General features: G+C 40.8%; 1 protein-coding gene across 1 annotated transcript in view; it reads right to left on the bottom strand.

The window, feature by feature from the left end:
* LOC117813791 (band 4.1-like protein 1) overlaps positions 1 to 10,744 on the bottom strand; it is a 64,285-nt gene extending 53,541 nt beyond the window's left edge. Inside the window, exons 1-2 of the mRNA XM_034684827.1 lie at positions 10,622 to 10,744; positions 8,288 to 8,455 (exon numbers count right to left, since the gene is read on the bottom strand). Coding sequence (XP_034540718.1) covers positions 8,288 to 8,455; positions 10,622 to 10,660 — 207 coding nt within the window. The 5' untranslated portion in view covers positions 10,661 to 10,744. The remainder of the gene's footprint in view (positions 1 to 8,287; positions 8,456 to 10,621) is intronic.
* Between the last annotated feature and the right edge of the window lie 9,779 nt (positions 10,745 to 20,523).

The following is a 20,523-nucleotide window of genomic DNA, read 5'->3' as shown; positions in this document are numbered from 1 at the left end:
AAACTTTTTACGACATCGTCAGCTATGTAATGAAAACACTTTGGACATTAGTTAACATGGTGCCCACAGCAACAGATTGTGGGCAGCAAGGGTGTTGCAAGGATTAGCCACATTGAGAGCAGTTTTAAACTTTCTCTACAGAAAGAGGAAAAGAAAAAAGAAGACTTCTGGTTCTTGGGCTCCGACTGCGATGGTTAAAAGACCCCTGGATGCTGATGTAGCTGACTGATACTTGACGGGTTTAGAGTTTACAAAAGTTAGATGGCTGATTGTGGAAAGCAGCTGAAAGTGGTTTTTAAGTTAACTTCCTGCTGCTCTTTTTGGGCACTGCGATGACATTCAGTACAATCATTTAATAATAATAATAATAATAATAATAATAATAATAATAATAATAATAATAATAATAATAATAATAATAATAGAACTGATTTGTGCTTTTCATGGTACTCAAAGTCGCTTTACATTATGAAAATTACAATAAAATAAAATACAAAAAAATGAAAAAATAATAATAAAAGATTTAAATTAAAAAAGTTAAGCATTTTTTTATAGAAAGAAAAATAAAATGAGAATATATATATATATATATATATATATATATATTCTCATTTTATTTTTCTTTCTATAAAAAAATGCTTAACTTTTTTATTAAAAATAAATATAAAATTAAATTTAAAAAAATTAAAAAAAATAAAATAAAAAGCCAATATGCAACTGGAAAACCGCTGTTAAACAGAAAACTGCTCACAGGGGAAATTAACCTGCAAGTGTTAAATGGTTAAAGGAGGACTGTCTTGTTTTTACAACATCTAGTTCCTTCACACAGAAAGTGGATCAAAATAACTGGATCATCTCTCTGTAAAGGATATCAATGCCAACAAGCCCACTGGATTTCTTTCTGAATTCATTGACTGCACTCAAGCTATTTTTAAAGCTAAAGGATGCTAGTGTCCATGTGTTGATTCAACATGCTCAATCAACAGGAACACAGTTTACTGTTAAATATGACATAAGAGCATATATCTAACAATAGCACACACATAATTGTATGATGCCCTTACACACTAGCTGCCTCCTCCCCCGTCACCCAGGTGACAAGGAAATAGAACGAGCAGTTGCCAGGGAAACAGATGCAGTTTCATCTCTTTTTGTGTCTGTTTTCTTAATACATGAAGCCTAGGATTTGAAAAAGTGTTTCTCTTTTGCCTCGTTGAGGTTAAAAGGATGGTGGATAAGCTCTCATCATATCAGTCAGAAGGTCCCAAAACAGCTACACTGTCAACATCCAGAACAAGTACGTAGTTAATTCAGCAGCAGGAGGACAGTCAGTGTGTGAAGACTTCAAAATCAAATACTAGAATGATCAAGGCAACGTTCTGTATTGGATTATGATACTGCTCTGCAAAGCTGCATGGCCAGGCTTGATCTTTCAAAGTCGAGCGGTGTGACAGAGTGCCATACATCCAATAAAGACTTACACTGAACAAAAATATAAACACAACACTTTTGTTATTCATGAGCTGAACTCAAAGATCAAAGACTTTTTCTACGTGTACTAAAGGTCTATTTCTCTCAAATGTTGTTCACTAATGTGTCTCTAAATCTGTGTTAGTGAGCACTTCTCCTTTGCCCAGATAATCCATCCACCTCACAGGTGTGGCATATCAAGATGCTGATTAGACAGCATGATTAGGCTGGCCACAATAAAAGGACACTCTAAAATGTGCAGTTTTATCACACAGCACAATGCCACAGATGTCGCAAGTTTTGAGGGAACGTGCAATCGGCATGCTGACTGCAGGAATGTTCACCAGAGCTGTTGCTTGTGAATTGAATGTTCATTTCTCCACCATAAGCCGTCTCCAAAGGCCTTTCAGAGAATTTGGCAGTACATCCAACCGGCCTCACAGCCGCAGACCACGTGTAACCACAACAGCCCAGGACCTCAACATCCAGCATCTTCACCTCCAAGATCATCTGAGACCAGCCACCCAGACAGCTGCTGCAACAATCGGTTTGATAACCAAAGAATTTCTGCTCAAACTGTCAGAAACCGCCTCAGGGAAGCTCATCTGCATGCTCTTTGTCCTCATCATGGTCTCCACCTGACTGCAGTTCGTCATCATAACTGACTTGAGTGGGCAAATGCTCACATTCGATTGTGTCTGGCACATTAGAGAGGTGTTCCCAACACGGATGAATCCTGGTTTTCACTGTACGGGGCAGATGGCAGACAGCGTGTATGGCGTCCTGTGGGTGAGCGGTTTGCTGATGTCAGCGTTGTGAATGGAGTGGCCCATGGTGGCGGTGGGGTTATGGTATGGGCAGGCATATGTTATGCACAACAAACACAGGCGCATTTATTGGTGTCATTTTGAATGCACAGAGATACCGTGATGAGATCCTGAGGCCCATTGTTGTGCAATTCTTCCATGACCATCACCTCATGTTGCAGCAGGATAATGACGGCCCCATGTTGAAGGATCTGTACACAGGAATCTGAAAACATCCTAGTTCTTGCATCACCAGCATACTCACTGGACATGTCACCCATTGAGCATGTTTGGGATGTTCTGGATCGACGTATACGACAGCATGTTCCAGTTCCTGCAGATATCCAGCAACTTGGCACATTGAAGAGGAGTGGACCAACACTCCACAGACCACAATCAACAACCTGATCAACTCTATGTGAAGGAGATGTGTTGCACTGCATGAGGCAAATGGTAGTCACACCAGATACTGACTGGTTTTCTGACCCCCACGAACCCCCCAAAACAGTAAAGCTTCACATTTTAGAGTGTCCTTTTATTGTGGCCAGCCTAAGGCACACCTGTGCAATACTCATGCTGTCTAATCAGCATCTTGATATGCCATACCTGTGAGGTGGATGGATTATCAAAGGAGAAGTGCTCACTAACACAGATTTAGAGACACATAAGTGAACAACATTTGAGAGGAATAGACCTTTAGTGTACGTAGAAAAAGTCTTACATCTTTGAGTTCAGCTCATGAAAAATGGGAGCAAAAACAATAGGGTTGCGTTTATATTTTTGTTCAGTGTAGTTTACCTTCAGATGCTTACTGAAAGTGTGGTCTGTCTTCTCAAAACAGTGTTAATACCAACTCCTGGAAGCAAGAGTGAGCATCTGATGTGAAATTCATGATGCTCCGCCCCAACAATTAAAGACAGGAAGTGAGACAAACCTGTCTCTGACCTGGAGGTCTGAGGCTCCCACAAAACCCAAAGTTTAATAAAACATGGGCTGACAAGACGCTGCTTTGTAGATCTTTCTCTGGTCATGATTGGCAGTGCTGCAAGGGCAGGCAAATATTTCAGAAGAGCACTTCAGACACAAGAGCTTTCATAAACATTATGCTAACTATTGTTGTGGCATGGAAAAGCCCAGAGGTGTTCCTGAATGTTTTCAGCAGAGAGAGAGAGAGAGGGGGGTTAGCGCAAGCGTAGCATTCCTGATACTCTTACCTCACACACTCTCATACATAAAAGAAGCTTCCTCCCTTTAATACGACAACACCACTCCCTCTCTCTCTCTCTCTCTCTCTCTCTCTCTCTGTCTCACACACGCACACACACACACACACACACACACACACACACACAGACACACACAGACACACACAGACACAAAGTTTCATGCACTTGTGCGAAAGTATCCTCGGGGCTGGCTCATAATAACATTGCTTCTTCTCTATTTTCTCCTTGGCTGCGCCTGGCTTGCAACCATGTAATAACTATAGATTTTCTAACAAGCAGTTAGCAGGCCAGTTCCAAAGCAGAGGCATCCTGCTTGTTCAAGCTGGCAGGACCTGTGTAAAAATCAAAGGCAATTCATTAAACATATTTAATTGTATTAGTGAAATAAAGCCATAATTTGTTTCACACGGTAATACGATCGTACCAGCTTAAGTAAGAATTCATCCTTCAGTGCAATGTTCAGCAGTCTACCTCCAAGTCATGTAAGCAGATGTTAATTCAGGAAAAATCTCCAAATAAATATAAAATACTGACCTAAATTAAAAGTGGGAGATTACTGAGCAGACAGATTCAGTGGCTCTTTATAATATTTTCGCTCAAGTTTTTAAAACAAAATTTTTAAAGCTGAAATTTGGGCACAACTTTCTGTTTCTTTTCCACGGACAGACCAAAATAAAAGCTTCATGAAGCGATACAGATATATCAGCCATAGTCGAAACTGACTCCTACAGGTTATAGCCGGACTGCCCGCCGTAAAAATGCTAGATAGGCAGTTTTGCTTGCTATTGCTAAGTCTGTATCGCTTTATGAAGCTTTTATTTTTGTATTTCTGCTAGGCGGTAGTGTGAATTTGCATATAAGCTAAATATTTAGGATCGCAGAGCAACATTTAACATTTAGATTTAACAATCAAAATTCAGATTTAAGGTTTAACATTTAGATTTAACATCAACATTTAGATTTAACATCAACATTTAGATTTAACATTTAACATTCATATTTTACATTTATATTTAACATTTAACACAGATGTATATATAGCATTTAGATTTAACATTTAGATTTTACATTTAGATTTAACAATTATATTTTACATTTATATTTATATTTAACACTTAGATTTAAATATAACATTTATATTTAACATTTATATCTAACATTTATACTCAACAGTTTACACTTAGATTTATATATAACATTTATATTTAACATTTAACATTTATATTTAATATTCAACATTTAGATGTAACATTTAGATTTTACATTTATATTTAACACTTAGATTTAAATATAACATTTATATTCAACATTTATATTCAACATTTAGATTTAACATTTAGATTTAACATTTATATATTACATTTAGATTTAACATTTTACACTTAGATTTATATATACCATTTATATTTAACATTTAACATTTATATTTTACATTTATATTATAATTTAACTTTTAAGATTTTACATATATATTTAAAACCTCAGATTTAAATATAACATTTAGATTTTACATTTAGATTCAACATTTAGATTTAACATTTATACTTTACTTTTAACATTTATATTTTATATTTAACATTTATCTTTAACATTTAGATTTAACATCAACATTTAGATTTAACATTTAACATTTATATTTTACATTTATATTTAACATTTAACACAGATGTATATATAGCATTTAGATTTAACATTTATATTTTACATTTATATTTAACAATTATATTTTACATTTATATTTATATTTAACACTTAGATTTATATATAACATTTATATTTAACGTTTTTTTTTTTATTTAGATTAAACATTTAACATTTACATTTTTATTTAGCATTTGATTTAACAGTGATTTTAACTTTCTTCTCTTTCTTTTTACTTAAAGCTGCTGTGAGGAACTTTTGTTTTGTATCGATTCTGGCGCCTCCTTGTGGACAAAGTGATACCTCTTATCTCTTGTCCTATACATACAAAAGTAGTGTTTTCAACAAAAACCTCATCCTGTGGTCTTTTAGCAGTCAACTTTATCAGGCAGTGTGATTATTTTCCATGAAAACAGTCAACTAAAGGCTGTTTCTGAAGGGAGATGTCCATCATCTGGTCTGGCACCTACCCCCTCAGGGCGGTGCCAGTGTTGCTGCTGATGGTCTTGTTTGCTATTGAAGGTCATAAAGAGGCATCAGTATCATTTTCAGTTTGTTTCTCAGCCAGTTCAAAACTCCTCACAGGGCCTTTAATATATTTTTCACAACAAAATTAAATGTGAAGAAGATCCCAAATATTCCTCCAAATGTCTTAAAAAGGTGACTTTTAAAAAGTCACTGCATTTTTATGACATTTTGGAGCTGAACGTGGAGAATTGTAGCTGTTATTTTCAGTGTGCACAGCTTCACAAACGGTGCCCCATACACAAAGGTTTATCAGCTAACATCTCAGTTGTTAAATCTGTAACAGCAGCTTTGTATATTGAGAAGTCGTGTTATGACTGCTTTAAGTTTAACAGAAACAAGAAGACTTCAGGAACAGGAAGTCTTCATGTTCATTTAAACAAGTTGTGTTTAGCCTGAAACCTGAGGGCACCGTTCACATCAACAGCAACATGTGATTCTATAAACCTTGTCATAAGCATTGATAACCATAAAGCTTTATGATGTTGTATGACTGATCCTCGTATTGGTCACTTTTAAGTGTTAGCCCAGCCCTGACAAACAGTGAACCTGACCCGGTCCATGCTGCTTCAAACAGATGTCTTTCTGAACAAAGAGGCAGAGTGCTGAGCAATGACACAGGCCACCTGCCACCAACTGACCCGCTCAGAAGCCTCATTTAACTCCAGAGCTGTATCCACACATGCTCAAAGCTTCTGGAAACAGGATGGGCAGCATGTGTGAACACAAACAGCCGAAATGTTCACCCTGACTTTACTCTGAGTTCTCCCTGCCAGCCCCCAAACATTTCCACAAGACGTCACAGTGAGCTACCGTGAGAACACAGCAGGATACATTCAACTTGAATGGGTTGGTGAGGGTGATGATGTTTCCGTTTACACGTGGCACTGATATAAATATAAAAGCTATCATCAGTGAAGGTCTCTTGCTTTGTCATAAAATTCAAGTTATGTTGTGTGTTTTGTCTGAAACCGGGGACTTCCACCAGACCCATGTCCGGTCCATCTCTGATCGGCTGCAGTCCAGCTCCATACTGGACCTCCGTACAGCTGGAGTCATGTGACCGAGGTTTTCCCATGGCAATCACTGAATCAAGGATTCTCCTCCTCCTTTCCTCATCCATGTTGTCTTTCTGGTCCTCTGAAAACCTCTGACCTGTTGACTCCAGGCCTGGCTCCACTCATCATGACGGTTTGTTGTTGTGGTTAAGTGAAATACGATCTGGTGATAACACAGAGTGTTTTATTCTGAAAATTAACCGGATGTTTTCATTTTGTTTTGGACTTCCTGTCCCGCTCCATCTGCTCCGTTGAGATTGATGCGTCGTGCTCCAGCATCAGGCAAAAATAGAAGTCTTGTGTATCTGATCTGTAGGGCTCCGACCTGCCGGATCAGAGAAGCAGCCGGAACGCAACAGAGTGGATCCAGTGGAAGTTAACACACTGACTAGAATAGAAACCGATCAGATCCGTTGCCGTGACAGATCAGAGACGGACCGGACACAGATCTGGTCCAATTCGGCTGAAGATCAGAACAGTTGCAGAAACCACTGACCCAAATTTTATTAAAGTCAGATGGAGACTTCAGCCTGGGCCATGCAAGAACCCATGTATTTTAGATCAGGGCTGAATTCCACCATAAAAAATAGTTCATGAAACTCACGAGGAAAATAAATGTTTGATCAAGTAGAGCTGTGAAAGTTTTAAAGCTATGTTCATGGTGGATGTGCTCACAGATTTGCATATGATAGAGGACTGATGTTTGGCCTTTGTAGAGGCCAGTGCTCTCCGAGTTCCACGCTAGTTGGATATAAATGATTCCACAACAATCCTGGAACAAGTATTTCAGAGCAAGATTAGTTTTATGTGTTGTGATGCTTCTTTAAATAGTTGATTGGTGCGCTCACAATGATCTGAAAGTGTTCAGAGTGTAGCTTGTTATCGTAAGTAGGTTAACTAACACTTTTAATTACGAGGCTCACAGAAAAGACTTCACACAAAAAATTTTTGACTGAATTTGCAAAGAGCAAGTGAACGTTCCATAGACCTTCTTCCCAAGAGTTCTCTGCTGCTGCTGCTAATCATGAAAGCTTCAAAATATCCAGTTCCTTCCAGTGCATTTTACTGAGGCAGGGGACACTCATCCCTCTCTTCTGTCCTCTCTGATGCATGCCTACACTTTCTTTCTGTGAAAGGAAAGGGACTTGCAACTATCTATTCAGTCCTCTCTTATGCATGCCTGCAGTCTCTTTTACCACCAAGGGGGAATGGTCCTTTTTTTCACACTGCTGGAGTAATGACAACAGATATCTTGGGGGAATGAAGACTTTCATATTGCGCTTTTTTCAGCCATTGTGTGTAGTACAGAACTGTGTAACTAGCTTTGGCTTCGCCCCCCTGGTGAGCTCTCAGCATGGCACCCCCTCTTTTATTCTCTTTGCCTGTTTATTTCTTGTGCCTCCAATATCTGCTCAGCACTGTACAACACACACAACTGCCCGCAAGAAAAGACCGACAACAAAGCCGGAAGAAAACATCGCTTTTCCAGTGGTTTGTTCGGAGCATGCAGAGGCCGATCCTAGAAAACACGTTACAGTGAAGCTCTTTTCATTGTGCATACCTCAATTTCCCCTTCAAAGTCAGAGGAGTCCAGCAGGGTCACCTTGAAGGAGGCGGTTTTAAGTCGTTTGGAGCCTCGCTGGGGAGACTTGAGGTTTTTGTTTGGGGATGTCCTCTCAGACATGTCATCCGTGTCTCTGTGTTCATCGAGGTGCTTGGAGTTCTGTTCCTGAACACATAAATACAGAAAAGACAGTCACCAAACACCAGTAAGAGTTTGTCCATTATAATGAAATTCACTGAGGGAATATTTTAAACATGTATCAATATCAGTCCAGCTATTTAAAATTAGCTTCTTTGAATGTAATGGCCTGAGGGAAAGCATCAGAGTTAGCATTGTGGCCTTACAGTCTTTTTGTATATTAGGCAGTTCATTTCAAGTATAGATAAAAAACATGTATTCAGTACATCAAATGAGATAAATAGTTCAAATGCCCCATGTTATGATTGCTTCTAGCTAACTGAAATAAATGACAAATATGTTCGCACTTTGACAGTCATTAAAAAGTGTTCTCTGAAACATCATCTACAAGGTGACCTGAAACTTGATTCATTACTTTGTCCAATGTTGTACATCTGGTTTATTTTGAGTTTAATCTCTCTGAAATAATTGCTACGTTACGTTAAAGGTGACATATCACGCTTTTTTCATCAATATATATTGGTCTAAGAGGTCCCCAAAACATGTCTTTAAAGTTTGTGCTCAAAAAAACACTTTGAAATCTGATTTTGGCATGCCTGAAAAGTCCTCTTCTTCAGTCCTCCTCAGAACACTTTGTTTTCTCTCTGACCACGCCCCCTCAGGAAGTGGATGTGCCTCGGCTCTCCAGCACGTTGATCTAATGTTTACATGTTGGCTGAATATACACGGCTGCTCAGAGATCACGTTACTTCAACCCTCTGAATCTGATCCAGAATCTGATCCTGACGGAGAGGCGCCTGTAGCAGGACCTTTCTGAAGGATTGGTCACAGATTTAGTGTTTCTTGTTGTTTTATTTATCAGTATGTCGACGTGTGTCTTGGTACACAGCTACGAACATGTAGCTATGTGGCTATGCTAACTAGCGCTAGCACTTATCCATGATGAGTAAAAATCATCCACTAGATCTTCAAATCTGCAGACGTGGGGAGTAAAACCGATCTCTACCAGAAAGGCAGCAGGACCTTTCTGAAGGATTGGTCACAGATTTAGTGTTTCTTGTTGTTTTATTTGTCAGTATGTCGACGTGTGTCTTGGTACACAGCTACAGCTACAGCTACGAACATGTAGCTATGTGGCTATGCTAATTAGCGCTAGCACTTATCCATGACAAATAAAAATCATCCACTAGATCTTCAAATCTGCAGACATGGGATGTAAAACCGACCTCTGCCAGAAAGGCAGCAGGACCTTTTCTGAAGGATTGGTCACAGATTCTGTGTTTCTTGTAGTTTTATTTGTCAGTATGTCGAAGTGTGTCTTGGTACACAGCTACGACATGTAGCTATGTAGCTATGCTAACTAGCGCTAGCACTTATCCATAATAAATAAAAATCATCCACTAGATCTTCAAATCTGCAGACGTGGGGAGTAAAACCGACCTTTGTGTTTATTAAGACAGCCTACAACTAGCATGCCTCCCTCCTAAGCTCCTTGTTAGCACACATTTATGCAGGTAATGAAAAACGGAGGGGGGATTCAGTATTATTTTATACAGTCTATGGGCTGAACAAGCTCTGAGCTCTGACTCCGTGACAGACCGGATATTGTTGTGACGTAACAAAAACACGGAAGTCTGAAACGGCTCGTTTCACACACATTTACAGAAAGGTGGAGAAATCAAAACAGGGGCAGAATGGATTTTTTTCATTCTCGGGGGGTTTGTAGACATGCCAGGGAAACATATTTCAGGTAGAGAACCATTAAAAAGTCCATTTTGCATGATATGTCACCTTTAACATTTCCAGATTCTGGTCCTGCTGGAGGTTTCTGCCTGTTAAAGGAAGTTTGTCCTTGCCACTGTAACCTGCTAAATGCTGCAAATTCAACACAGGATCACAGAGTCTAAGGGTAAACAATGTTTGCTGAGTGTGTCTAACATTAGCAGAGCTAGCAGCACCATCCTTCGGTTCTCCCTGAAGGGTAACGTGTCCATGCCTCTGCTGGTTACAAAATGCTCTGATTCAATTAATCAGAGCAACTTAATCTTCATTTTCTTAGTCAAAATACTTCCAAACCACGCAACACTACGAGTCATCATCTGTCATCTGTGCTTTCTTACAATACGAGTCGTCATCAACCTGAGCTTCAGCTACGGCTAGTGGCTAGTGGCTGAGCAGTAGGGGCTCGTTTACCTGTCTGGCCATCTTGCTGTCAGAGGCGGAGTCCTGCATGCCTGCTGCTGCCCCCTGCTGTCTCGGAAGACTCCTATCTTGCGTTCCTTACCTCCGACTCAGTGCCTGCCTCTGATGCTTATGCAAAGTAACACCAGCCTAAAAAAGAAGACAAGAAGAAAGCAAAACATGTGTCAAATAGGGTCTCAGCAGAGTACAGCCTCTTCTACAAAGTACCATGTCGAATGCATTAATGCATGCTTTCTTCCAGAATCAAAAGAGCTGAGATGACAGCAGGTGCTGCAACTTCAGACTGTGTGAAATTCTGAACACGAATGCATTCACCCCAAAACAATGAAGGCACTAGCGCAAGGATCACACCTTCATTATGGATTCTGAGAGCTGTGGCTTCTTGATACAACACATTTTCACAGACACAATTCACCTTGCAGTCAAGGACTTTTCCTTTAATTATAAAATCCCTGACTGAGCCAGATAATGATCATCTATTTAAGCAAGACAAGCTCCAGCACTGAGATGACAAAAAAAAAAAGAGAACAAGAATTTTTAATTTACACACCGAGCTGTACTGAAGCACTCTATCCACAGAGCTTACCTACAGTGACAAAAGTTTGAAACCAAAGGACTGATAAGAGTGCTATCAGTCATCCACGAGTGGATTTTAACGCTTCTGGTGCTCCAGTCTGTATTACTGCATGCTCTGTAACAGGCTGAAATGCATTACAGCAAAGCTACATGTAGGCCCGTAAAAAGGAAAACACATACAGGCATTGAACCTACATCCCACAAAGATGCACATCGTATCGTGTTCATGGAGTTATCTATTTTTGTTCTGTATCATCATTCTTGGAGTGTTGTTTTCTTTCTGCGAGCCACTCTCCCACAGCCTATCTCATGAACCTCTGCATCGCTCTGTCGCTTTGTTCACATTTTTCGGGAACTTGTTGCCTTCAGTTGCAGGTTTTTGTGTGGGTGGACTGAAAAATAACAACAGCTGAACTGAAAGTAGAGTGCAGTCGGTTGTATCAGTGTATTGAGGTGTGTAGTGCAAGCTTACTGAAGAAACAGAGGCTTATAAAAAGGTTACCCATATTTCAGAAAATATATTGAGACTTTGCAAAATAAACAACAACTGAGAAAGACTCCTCTTTCTTTTCTTGAACAAAGTTTTAAATTAAAGCATTTTGGATTATCTTTGGAAAATGACGAGTTAAACTGTGTAAAATGTTTAAAAAAAAAAGAAGATTTTAATGGTTTACATATCATTTTTGCCGAAATACCACTGTCTGGTTGGCAGCATATGTTACTCCTAAACCTGTATACATTGCTCAGCATCATGCTAACAGAGCTAACACCGGACACGAACGCCACATTGGAAGGATTAAACCTGCTGTGGGCGGGCAGGATACAGGAGAGCAAGACCGAACACACTGGTGAAGAAGGCCAGCTCAGTCCTGGACCCTGTGGAGGTGGTGGCTTACAGGAGGATTATGGCCAATTTGTCGTCTTTGATGAACATTTCTTTTTTAGATATATATTCTGATAGATTAGATATATATTGACATAGAGTGGTCTAGACCTCCTATGTTTGTAAAAGCATCTTGAGATAACGTTTGTTGTGATTTGGCGCTATACAAATAAAGATTGATTGATTGGAGCCTTCACAGATGTGGAAGCTACCCATGCCATGTACTCTTATGATCCCCATACCATCAGGGATGCTGGCTTTGAACTGTGAGCTGATAACAAGCCGGGCGGTCTCTCTCCTCTTTAGAGCGGAGGACACAGCGTCCATGATTTCCAAAAAGAATGTCAGATTTTGATTAGTCAGTCCACTTCGTCCATCTTTAAAAAGCTTGGGTTTAAATGACAAGCAAACCATCTATGTCTTTTTTTATTTTTACAACACCCATATTTTTTTTTGTAAGTGAGGTTGTAGTTGAATGAGAAGATTTCAGTGCCATATGATGTTAAAGAAGATAAGACATTTCTTTATCGTCCCACAATGGGGAAATTTACAGTGTTACAGCAGCAAAGTAGAAAGTGAACAGTATAAAGTAAACAAGAGCATATAAAAAAGTAATTATTAAAAAAGTATTAGCAATTAAAAAAGTAAATAAATAAAAAAGTAAAATATAAAAACATAAAAATAAAAAATAAGTAGAAAAATAAATAAATAAAAGTAAAATATGAGGTGACAACGAGAGGACATGAAGGAACACACAAACAGTGGTGAACATGTCACAAGAGCAATGAGTTCCTGAAGCCTGTGCTCATTGCCTGGAAACCTCAGTGACAAAGCGACCTTTGACCTTTGCTTTTGGACAGATTAAACAAACAAAATGACGTGTTAACAAGATCGTAGAGGTGGATGGAAGCGGATTTATGTTCATAGCGAGGGCCAAGTTAGCAGTTTCCACTCATTTTCTAAGCTAGGCTAACACTGCTACTGTATCTTTGATGTCTTGTAAATTTTCATGTGACTGTTCCAATCATTAAAAAATCCCATTGTTTGAATTACATAATCGCCTCCCCTGGAATCGATTCATGTACTGTAAGTGAATGCAAGTGGAAAGTGCTGGCTCTTTCTTCACTCTGTGATTCAGAAGACATGAAACCTTCATTTAACTGTGAATCAAATCAATAGTTAAAGTTTCAACCCAGTGAGCACTTATTGTTCAATTTTGGTCACCATTTCTTACAATTGATTTTTTAGTGATTCAGGGTGTTTTTTTAACCATCAGATGAAACGGGTGCTCATGACCCCGGAACATGTTCTTCTGCGACCTCATATAAAAGAAAGGCGAGGAGCATAATGTGTGAACATATCCTTAGTGGGCTCAGCTCCGCACAGCCAATAGGAATAATGTACTAAAGAGTTCCCAAGACAATACTCCAGGACCTTGTATATAATCCATTCTCTGTGTGACCCTGGAGGTCTCTCTGCCCCACTAGCCGCAAATCACATCAACATAATGCACTTGGGGGTTTCTGGGCGATCATGGCTGACGTCTGAGGCAGGAACATAACCGGTTCACACTGGTTCAGAGAAGAGACGACTCCCCTCCTACTCCCAACCAGAGAAGGTCTTGACATACTGCAAGTGGTTAAAGGAGTGTGAACCCACCCCCCACCCCCGGCTCTGCTCCACTATCCCAACCATTACGTTACTTACATTCACAGTGATATGACAGAAATGAATTCCCCTTCTTTGGGATAAAGGTGGAGTGTGGAGTGGTATGTCCACTCAGGGCCTCATTACGCCCCTTGCTATCTCATCCAGCTGGGAACCAAGCTGTAAGTTGCTAAATCAATTTTCCTGCAATGACTGAACAGTAGATATAACTGCCAAGAAAGCTCCCTGATTGGAGAGGAAAAGCTCCATCAGGTATAGGGTTCTGATGGCAGAGGAAGCAAACACTCAGCTTTGTCCCTCTGTTATTGTGTTTGCCTCGCAGACTGATTGCTTCAAGCTGAAAATAACGAGCATCTCCCTGGTGTGCTTTACAGGTGCACACTGTCATTCTGTCCAAGTAAAACAGAGGCTGACGTCCCTCCTCACTTAACATCCATCTGGGCTGCATGACACAAAGCATTCTCCGAAAGCCATATGTGTGCATATAGGGATGGGCATTAAAGGCCAAAATACTGCTTGATCATCATTGGCATCTATTCAACGATTATTTGATTAAACATCTGGCAGTCACGTTAACCAGCAGCAGGACGAGGTGCTGCTAGTAGCGGGCACTGACAGCGTCTGTCTCGATCTTTATGTCGGTGTTTCTGTGACGCAGCGTGGCGTGATGTCTACATTTTACAGCCATGCTCAGTCTCTGGAAATACATGTGTAGTGTGAGATTCAGAAATGGAGAAGCCACCATCGGGCAGGAATACCGTTTTACAACCAAGCGGCAACCTCCGTTCTGAAAATATGAGGCCAATGCGGAAGTGCTAAAAACTGCAGTTCATCTAGGATCCGCTTGAGGCTGGCTCCAGAAGTACCAGAAACCACATACACACCAATTCAAAGAGGCCGATCTTTACAGCAGAAATAAACATGTTTACAGCCTGGTTCAGAAAACGAGTGTAGTCTGGATAGCTCATTTCTTGATCGGCACACACTGTACGGGGGGTGAATTTTTTTTCTAACGCAGCAATGTTCGAAGATATTGAGATTACGAGTCTTCCAATGAGAGGCACAGCTGACTTGATTGACAGGTAGGAACACTGTAGCTGTTGGCAAGGAGGCTCAAAGCCCGCCTCTTTACGTCACAATCGCTTGACAGCAGCAATATGGCTGCTGCCTCCGACTGGCCTCAAAACAGCTCTTCAGAAACAGATGAGTGACGTCAAGGATACTACGTCCATTATTTATACAGTCTATGATTACAACCAGGCACCGGTAAAAACGATGAAATATTGTACTTTTAAAATGAGAAGATATTCTAAGTAACTCTTTGTTTCTCACTAAGTGAACAAATATTCGAATATTCAAACATAGCTCATCCCTAGTGTGTATACCTGCCTCAGATGGGCCATATCCATACAAACAAATGAGCTGGAAAAGCTCCAGTCTCTCCGTTTTTTCACTTGGGTCATATTTCACTCTTGTTCTGAACAGGTTCACTCATCGTCTAACCATGCCCACATTAATAGTCAATGCTGCTTTGAAACTGACATAAAAGATCCCAATAATCATCCAATAATGAAACAGCCCTTCAAGGATACACGCACATGCGCGCAAAGATTGGAATACAAATCACATAATCCAAATTAAGTTTGTTGTAAATGGGGTCCCTCATTGAGACATCTTCTCCTGAAATCAGATTAATTGCCAAATTAATACAGATTGATGTCATGGAGCGAGGCAGCAGAGCCCTGTGAAAGCATTAATTTCCTGGAACAGACCATTACCCGCAATCGCCTCTGTCGACCCGGCGATCTCTGCAGAGATGAAGAAAGCACCTTACAGTGCAGGAACACACTGCAGCTTTCCTTTGTTGTACACATTGTGCAGCTCACAGACAATTTCTGCCTTTGATATTTGCCATCAGTGATAATGATTCATCACAGACAAAGACACACTGTTTCCTGGGAGGGTTATGAAGCACCATTCTTCCCTAACAAGTGTAGCCTTTCCCCTGTTCCCTCTGCCTCATCCTCTTGCCTTCATTCTCATCAGAGGCAAGCTTTCATCTGAGTGAAGCGAGAGGAGGGAGAATGAAAGAGAGAGCACGCATGTCTGTAGAAGACTACCGGCTCAGCTCAGAGATGCAGTTGCTATGGTAACAGCATAGAGTACTTTTTTTATTTTTTTACCAGGCCCGATCATCTCTCTCCTCAGAGCGAAAGAGAAACACAGAGACCAAGCAAACAAGCAGAGAAGATGAGAGGCAGAAAGATGAGGCAGTCAGAGAGGCTGGGGGATCAAGGATAAACTGGGAAGATAAGGGACGACAACAGGGAGGAAATAAGCTGATGTGGCATCGCCTCTCAAAGAAAACGTCAAACCACATCCCCTCTGGTGAGCAGTGAGGGGCTGCACACAGCTGCTGCACACAGGGCAGAGGGGGGGTCTAAAGCTGGGACCCAGACTGCTGATACAAACCCCCCTCTTCCATCCACCAGCTAACATTAACCTGCCCCTGATCTGAGCCCTGACACTGCACAGTCATCACTACTCAGCAGATACACAACACTAATGCCATTGTACAACCCATGGCTGTGCTCGAAAGTCTTAATCACATTTATCCATTAGTATGTACCTCCGAGTAATCACAAAGAGCGATGCGCAGGCGTATAAGAAGACAAAGCATCACAACGACTGCAGCGCATCTTTTCGTTGGCACGTGTGAATGTGTGCAGACGGCTTCAACTTCTACAACATAAGGAAGGGAAGGAGTCGACTGGTCTGTAGTGACCATCATTTCTGACCAAAATGCTTCATTATAGACATTTTACATTTGAAAGAGGCTCAAGCAGCAATGTATGAGGGTATTCTCTCTAGAATCAAGAGCTGACCTTCTAGTTTAAGGCCAGTCGGGTTGGGTCGGACTGAAACAGACAGCTGGGTGTAAACCCTGTCATGAGAAAGAGGAATACAGTTAGAGTCACGAGATTACATTGTGTAACAAGAAGCAGATGTTACGTGCCGTAGTTTTTTCTCTCTGTGCTCCCAACAGGTGCTGCACACTGCAGCTGCAGGTGATTTGGGCACACCTGTACCTGAGGCTGTTTTTTAAACCGTCTACTATACTAGCAGTACGTACTGATTTGGCCAAAATTCAGTATGTAGTATGTGAACAAGAGCAAAATCTGCAGTATGCCAAAACTACCTTGATGTCTGATTCAGTCTGCAGCGGACCAGTCTCCCTCACGTATGTTTCCCACAATGCACAGCGCTAACGTTGCGCTTCCTCTTTTTCCTTCTTTTTTGACGAGAGCACTCCGTTTTTAGTTGCTGTGAAAATGAGTAAATTCCATATAAACCACTTCTTAACTTTTTAAATCATAAGTGATGCTAAAGAAGCAGTTTATCAGCTTGGCTGTGACATCTGGCTCTGCATCCTGCAGACCAGATCCAACAGAACAGTCATACTACAGGCTACCTTCAAACGCTGTATGCAGTAGGCAGTACCTACTTTTAAAATGAGAAAATATTCAAAGTAACTTTCGATTTTTACTAAGTGAACTAATATTTGAATATTGGATAATCATTGTCCATCCCTACTACACATTACCCCTTCCATACAGCAGATAAAAGTGACATGCTGGATTATTGTGCACACTCCAAACACAAAGATTTTGCTGAACCTCTGATTTGTGCTTCTTTCAGGGGCTGAAACTTCTGGTTATCTCAGTCTTTTGGAGTAGATGACCCCTCCCTCCATAGGAACATGATAATACAGCCTCACTAGAAGCTCTCTGGATTTTTGTACACACCTTTGCACAAAAGTACTTTAAGCAAGCTGCTGACTTCAGCAACATGCTCACAATGGTTCTGATGGGAAGCAGATTTAATGTTACTAGTACCATGAGTTTAGTTGATAACTCACGAAAACGTACTACTAATGGAGCACAGGAATAACCAAACATAGCTTTCTGTCATATTTCATGAAAATATACCCGAGGTCTCTTACAACATTTCCCTAAAAAAACTCAAATCTTAACCTCATTTTTGCACAAATGTTTTTCTTTACAATGAATATAAGTTCAGGGGGGAGGAAACTGCCACCTGCTTCAGTAAAATGTGAATACCCTATAATTTTATGACTCTGGCGCTCTCTTCAATAAAGCAGCAGAGTCTCTGTCAGACGAATATCTGGGCTCAACCGATCTAAAACGCATTATGTCTTTGACAGTTCATTCAGTCACTCAGAGACAGAGGCAAGCAAGGCTCAAGGACACTGCTGTCTTTCACAAACATCCCACAAACGTTCTGTCATACACACTGACAGCCATGCTGTAACTGATGGGAGCCACCAGGCATCGCCCACAGGACTACTGCATAAACCCCAGTGTGTTAAGAAACGCAGCGTTTTTCCACTCAAGCTGTTTTCCTTTATCTGTCTTGTCCTAGTGGGAGTGTCTGCATCATTCTACATGTTTTCTAGGTGAGCTGCTGTTGATGAATAATGACAGATGAGGCCTGACTGGAAAGGCTTAAGCTCAAGTAAATTACAGCCACTGCACCTGCCTGACACTTTGAAGCCTTGCATTCCTGCAATATGTCTAGAATAGCCCCTAGAGAAGAAGAAAAGGGACTCTCCCCCTCTGCAGCTGTGGCAAGAACACATGCACGGCTTCCTTTCAGCGGGGAGGATATCTTGATGCAAAGCAGCCAGAAGTTTGGCACCAAGTTATATTAGGGGTGATCGCTCTCAGATAAGAATTGCACCTAAATTCATAGATAAAAAACAGAATTACTTAGAGCCAGCAGCAAGCTCAGTATAAATTGCTGCAGAGACATCATCCTGTCACAGTGCATCTAATGGAAGCTGACCTTACCCATGCTGTGTGGGAGACCACAGGCACATGCACCAGGAGGGACTTTTCAGCTCTGACAGGTCCCCTCCTAAAGCTGCCAGACACCCGCCAAACACCTCAGGGATTACAGATGCAAAGTTTTGTCTCTCTCCCATTTCACAGCTGATACTTTAATAAATGAGCAAAAGCAGTGTAGCTGAAGGAGGAGAAGCAGTTTGAGAGCACGCGAACAGGAGCCTGGAGTAGGGAAATGAGGACATGAGAGTGGGAGCACATGGGTGGCTGTGCAGGCATCATCATCAACCTTGAGGGCAAGAAGACACATGCTGGCAGGAAGGAGCATGTTGGCTCGTAAATTCACTGTCAAAGCTGGGCTAAGCTCTTTAAATGACACACAGATCTGTGCTACTTAAAGCATTAGCCTCAAATTCTTGTTTTTGAAACATTCATTTTTCTCCTCTGTGAGTGTTTAGGCTACTGCCGTTGAAGTCTTTCCAAAGAAAGTCTCTCGTGTTATGTCGAAATAATTCTTCTGTCATGGCGTAGACTCAAATTGCCTTCATTAAAGTGAATAATTTCAGGATGCATTACTAACAAAAAAATACTAAATGTGTTCAACATAAATCCCATAAGATGCATGAAATATGTAGAGTATGCATTGATCCTGAGTCAAATCTAAGACGCCAGCATTCGAGTCTGGAGTGCTGTCACATTCTCAAAGGCCAGGCTGTAATTGTCGCTGTGTGAAGCCACCACTGTGCTCAAGTTAATGAGAGACTGTCACAATGGATCCACTTCCCAAACCGGATCTCAAACACTATTATCTACGAGCAAAGAAAACTATTTCCTGTGGTTGAGAATAGCAGCTGCTTCTCAGCTTCAGTAAAGTGCTGATGACAAAAACAACAAACAGGTCTGTGCTGTTTCAGGTTTGCACTCTGACACTTTGGTTCAAGTGTCTGTACTGTTTATCAATATCAACCTTTATTTATACTCAAGAGATCATTGATGGGCAAACTCCATTTACAATGATATCAAGTCAGTTACAGTGACATTTTAAAAAACAGAGTACGAAAGTCATCAAATAGGATCACTTGTGATTTGGAGATAAAAACAATTAAAAGGTCAAATAAAATAATACCAAAAAGTAGGTTTGGGGATTGACTTTAAAATGCACTAAAATAGGAGGGGACTGTTGATTAAAACTGTTGATACAATAAATATATACAGGTAAACCTAGCTAAAACAGTTACAAAGCAGGGTTGAAAGGTTGAAAATCAAGTTTCTAAATTGTCCAAAAGGTAAAAGTGAATTTAGTTCAAGTGCTGCTGTAATTCATTCCAAGAGGCAGGAGCAAAGAAACAAAAAGCAGTCTTTCCCAGTTCTGACCGAACTGGAAGAACATGCAGAAGCAGCTGGTTTGAGGTGCGAGTCTGATATAAACAGCCTGGGTAATGAAGAAGTTCAGTGAGGTATGGTGGTAATGTTCCTAAGAGAGCTTTATGGATAAAAAGATGCCAATGGATAATCTGTCTTTCATGGAAAGAGGGCCAGCCAACCTTATTGTAAAGAACGCTCTGATGTGTGTTAAAGGGGTCACCTGTAAAGGCGGATTTACACTTCTGCGTCGAATCGACGGCGTAGCCTACGCTGGGGGTCCTCGTAGCTCCCATACCTACGCAGAGGCCTACACCTCCTCCAAAATGTAACTACCAGTATAATCGACGCAGACTGCAAGCCTTGTGATTGGTCCGCTCGGCGACATTGCTTCCCGTATTTACAGCACTTCAGGGACCCCAAACATCGTCCGTGTGTTTCATCTCCTCCTCTCTATTCTTCATGTAATCATGTCTGTCTGATAAACAGCAACATGTATCAGCTGTGGATTAAAATAACACGCTCTGAATCTCTGTGGA

The sequence above is a fragment of the Notolabrus celidotus genome, chromosome 1 (genome assembly GCF_009762535.1).
Source record: "Notolabrus celidotus isolate fNotCel1 chromosome 1, fNotCel1.pri, whole genome shotgun sequence".
NCBI lineage: Eukaryota > Metazoa > Chordata > Actinopteri > Labriformes > Labridae > Notolabrus > Notolabrus celidotus.
The sequence above is the reverse complement of the archived record's forward strand: the minus strand, read 5'-3'. Positions and strand labels throughout refer to the sequence as shown.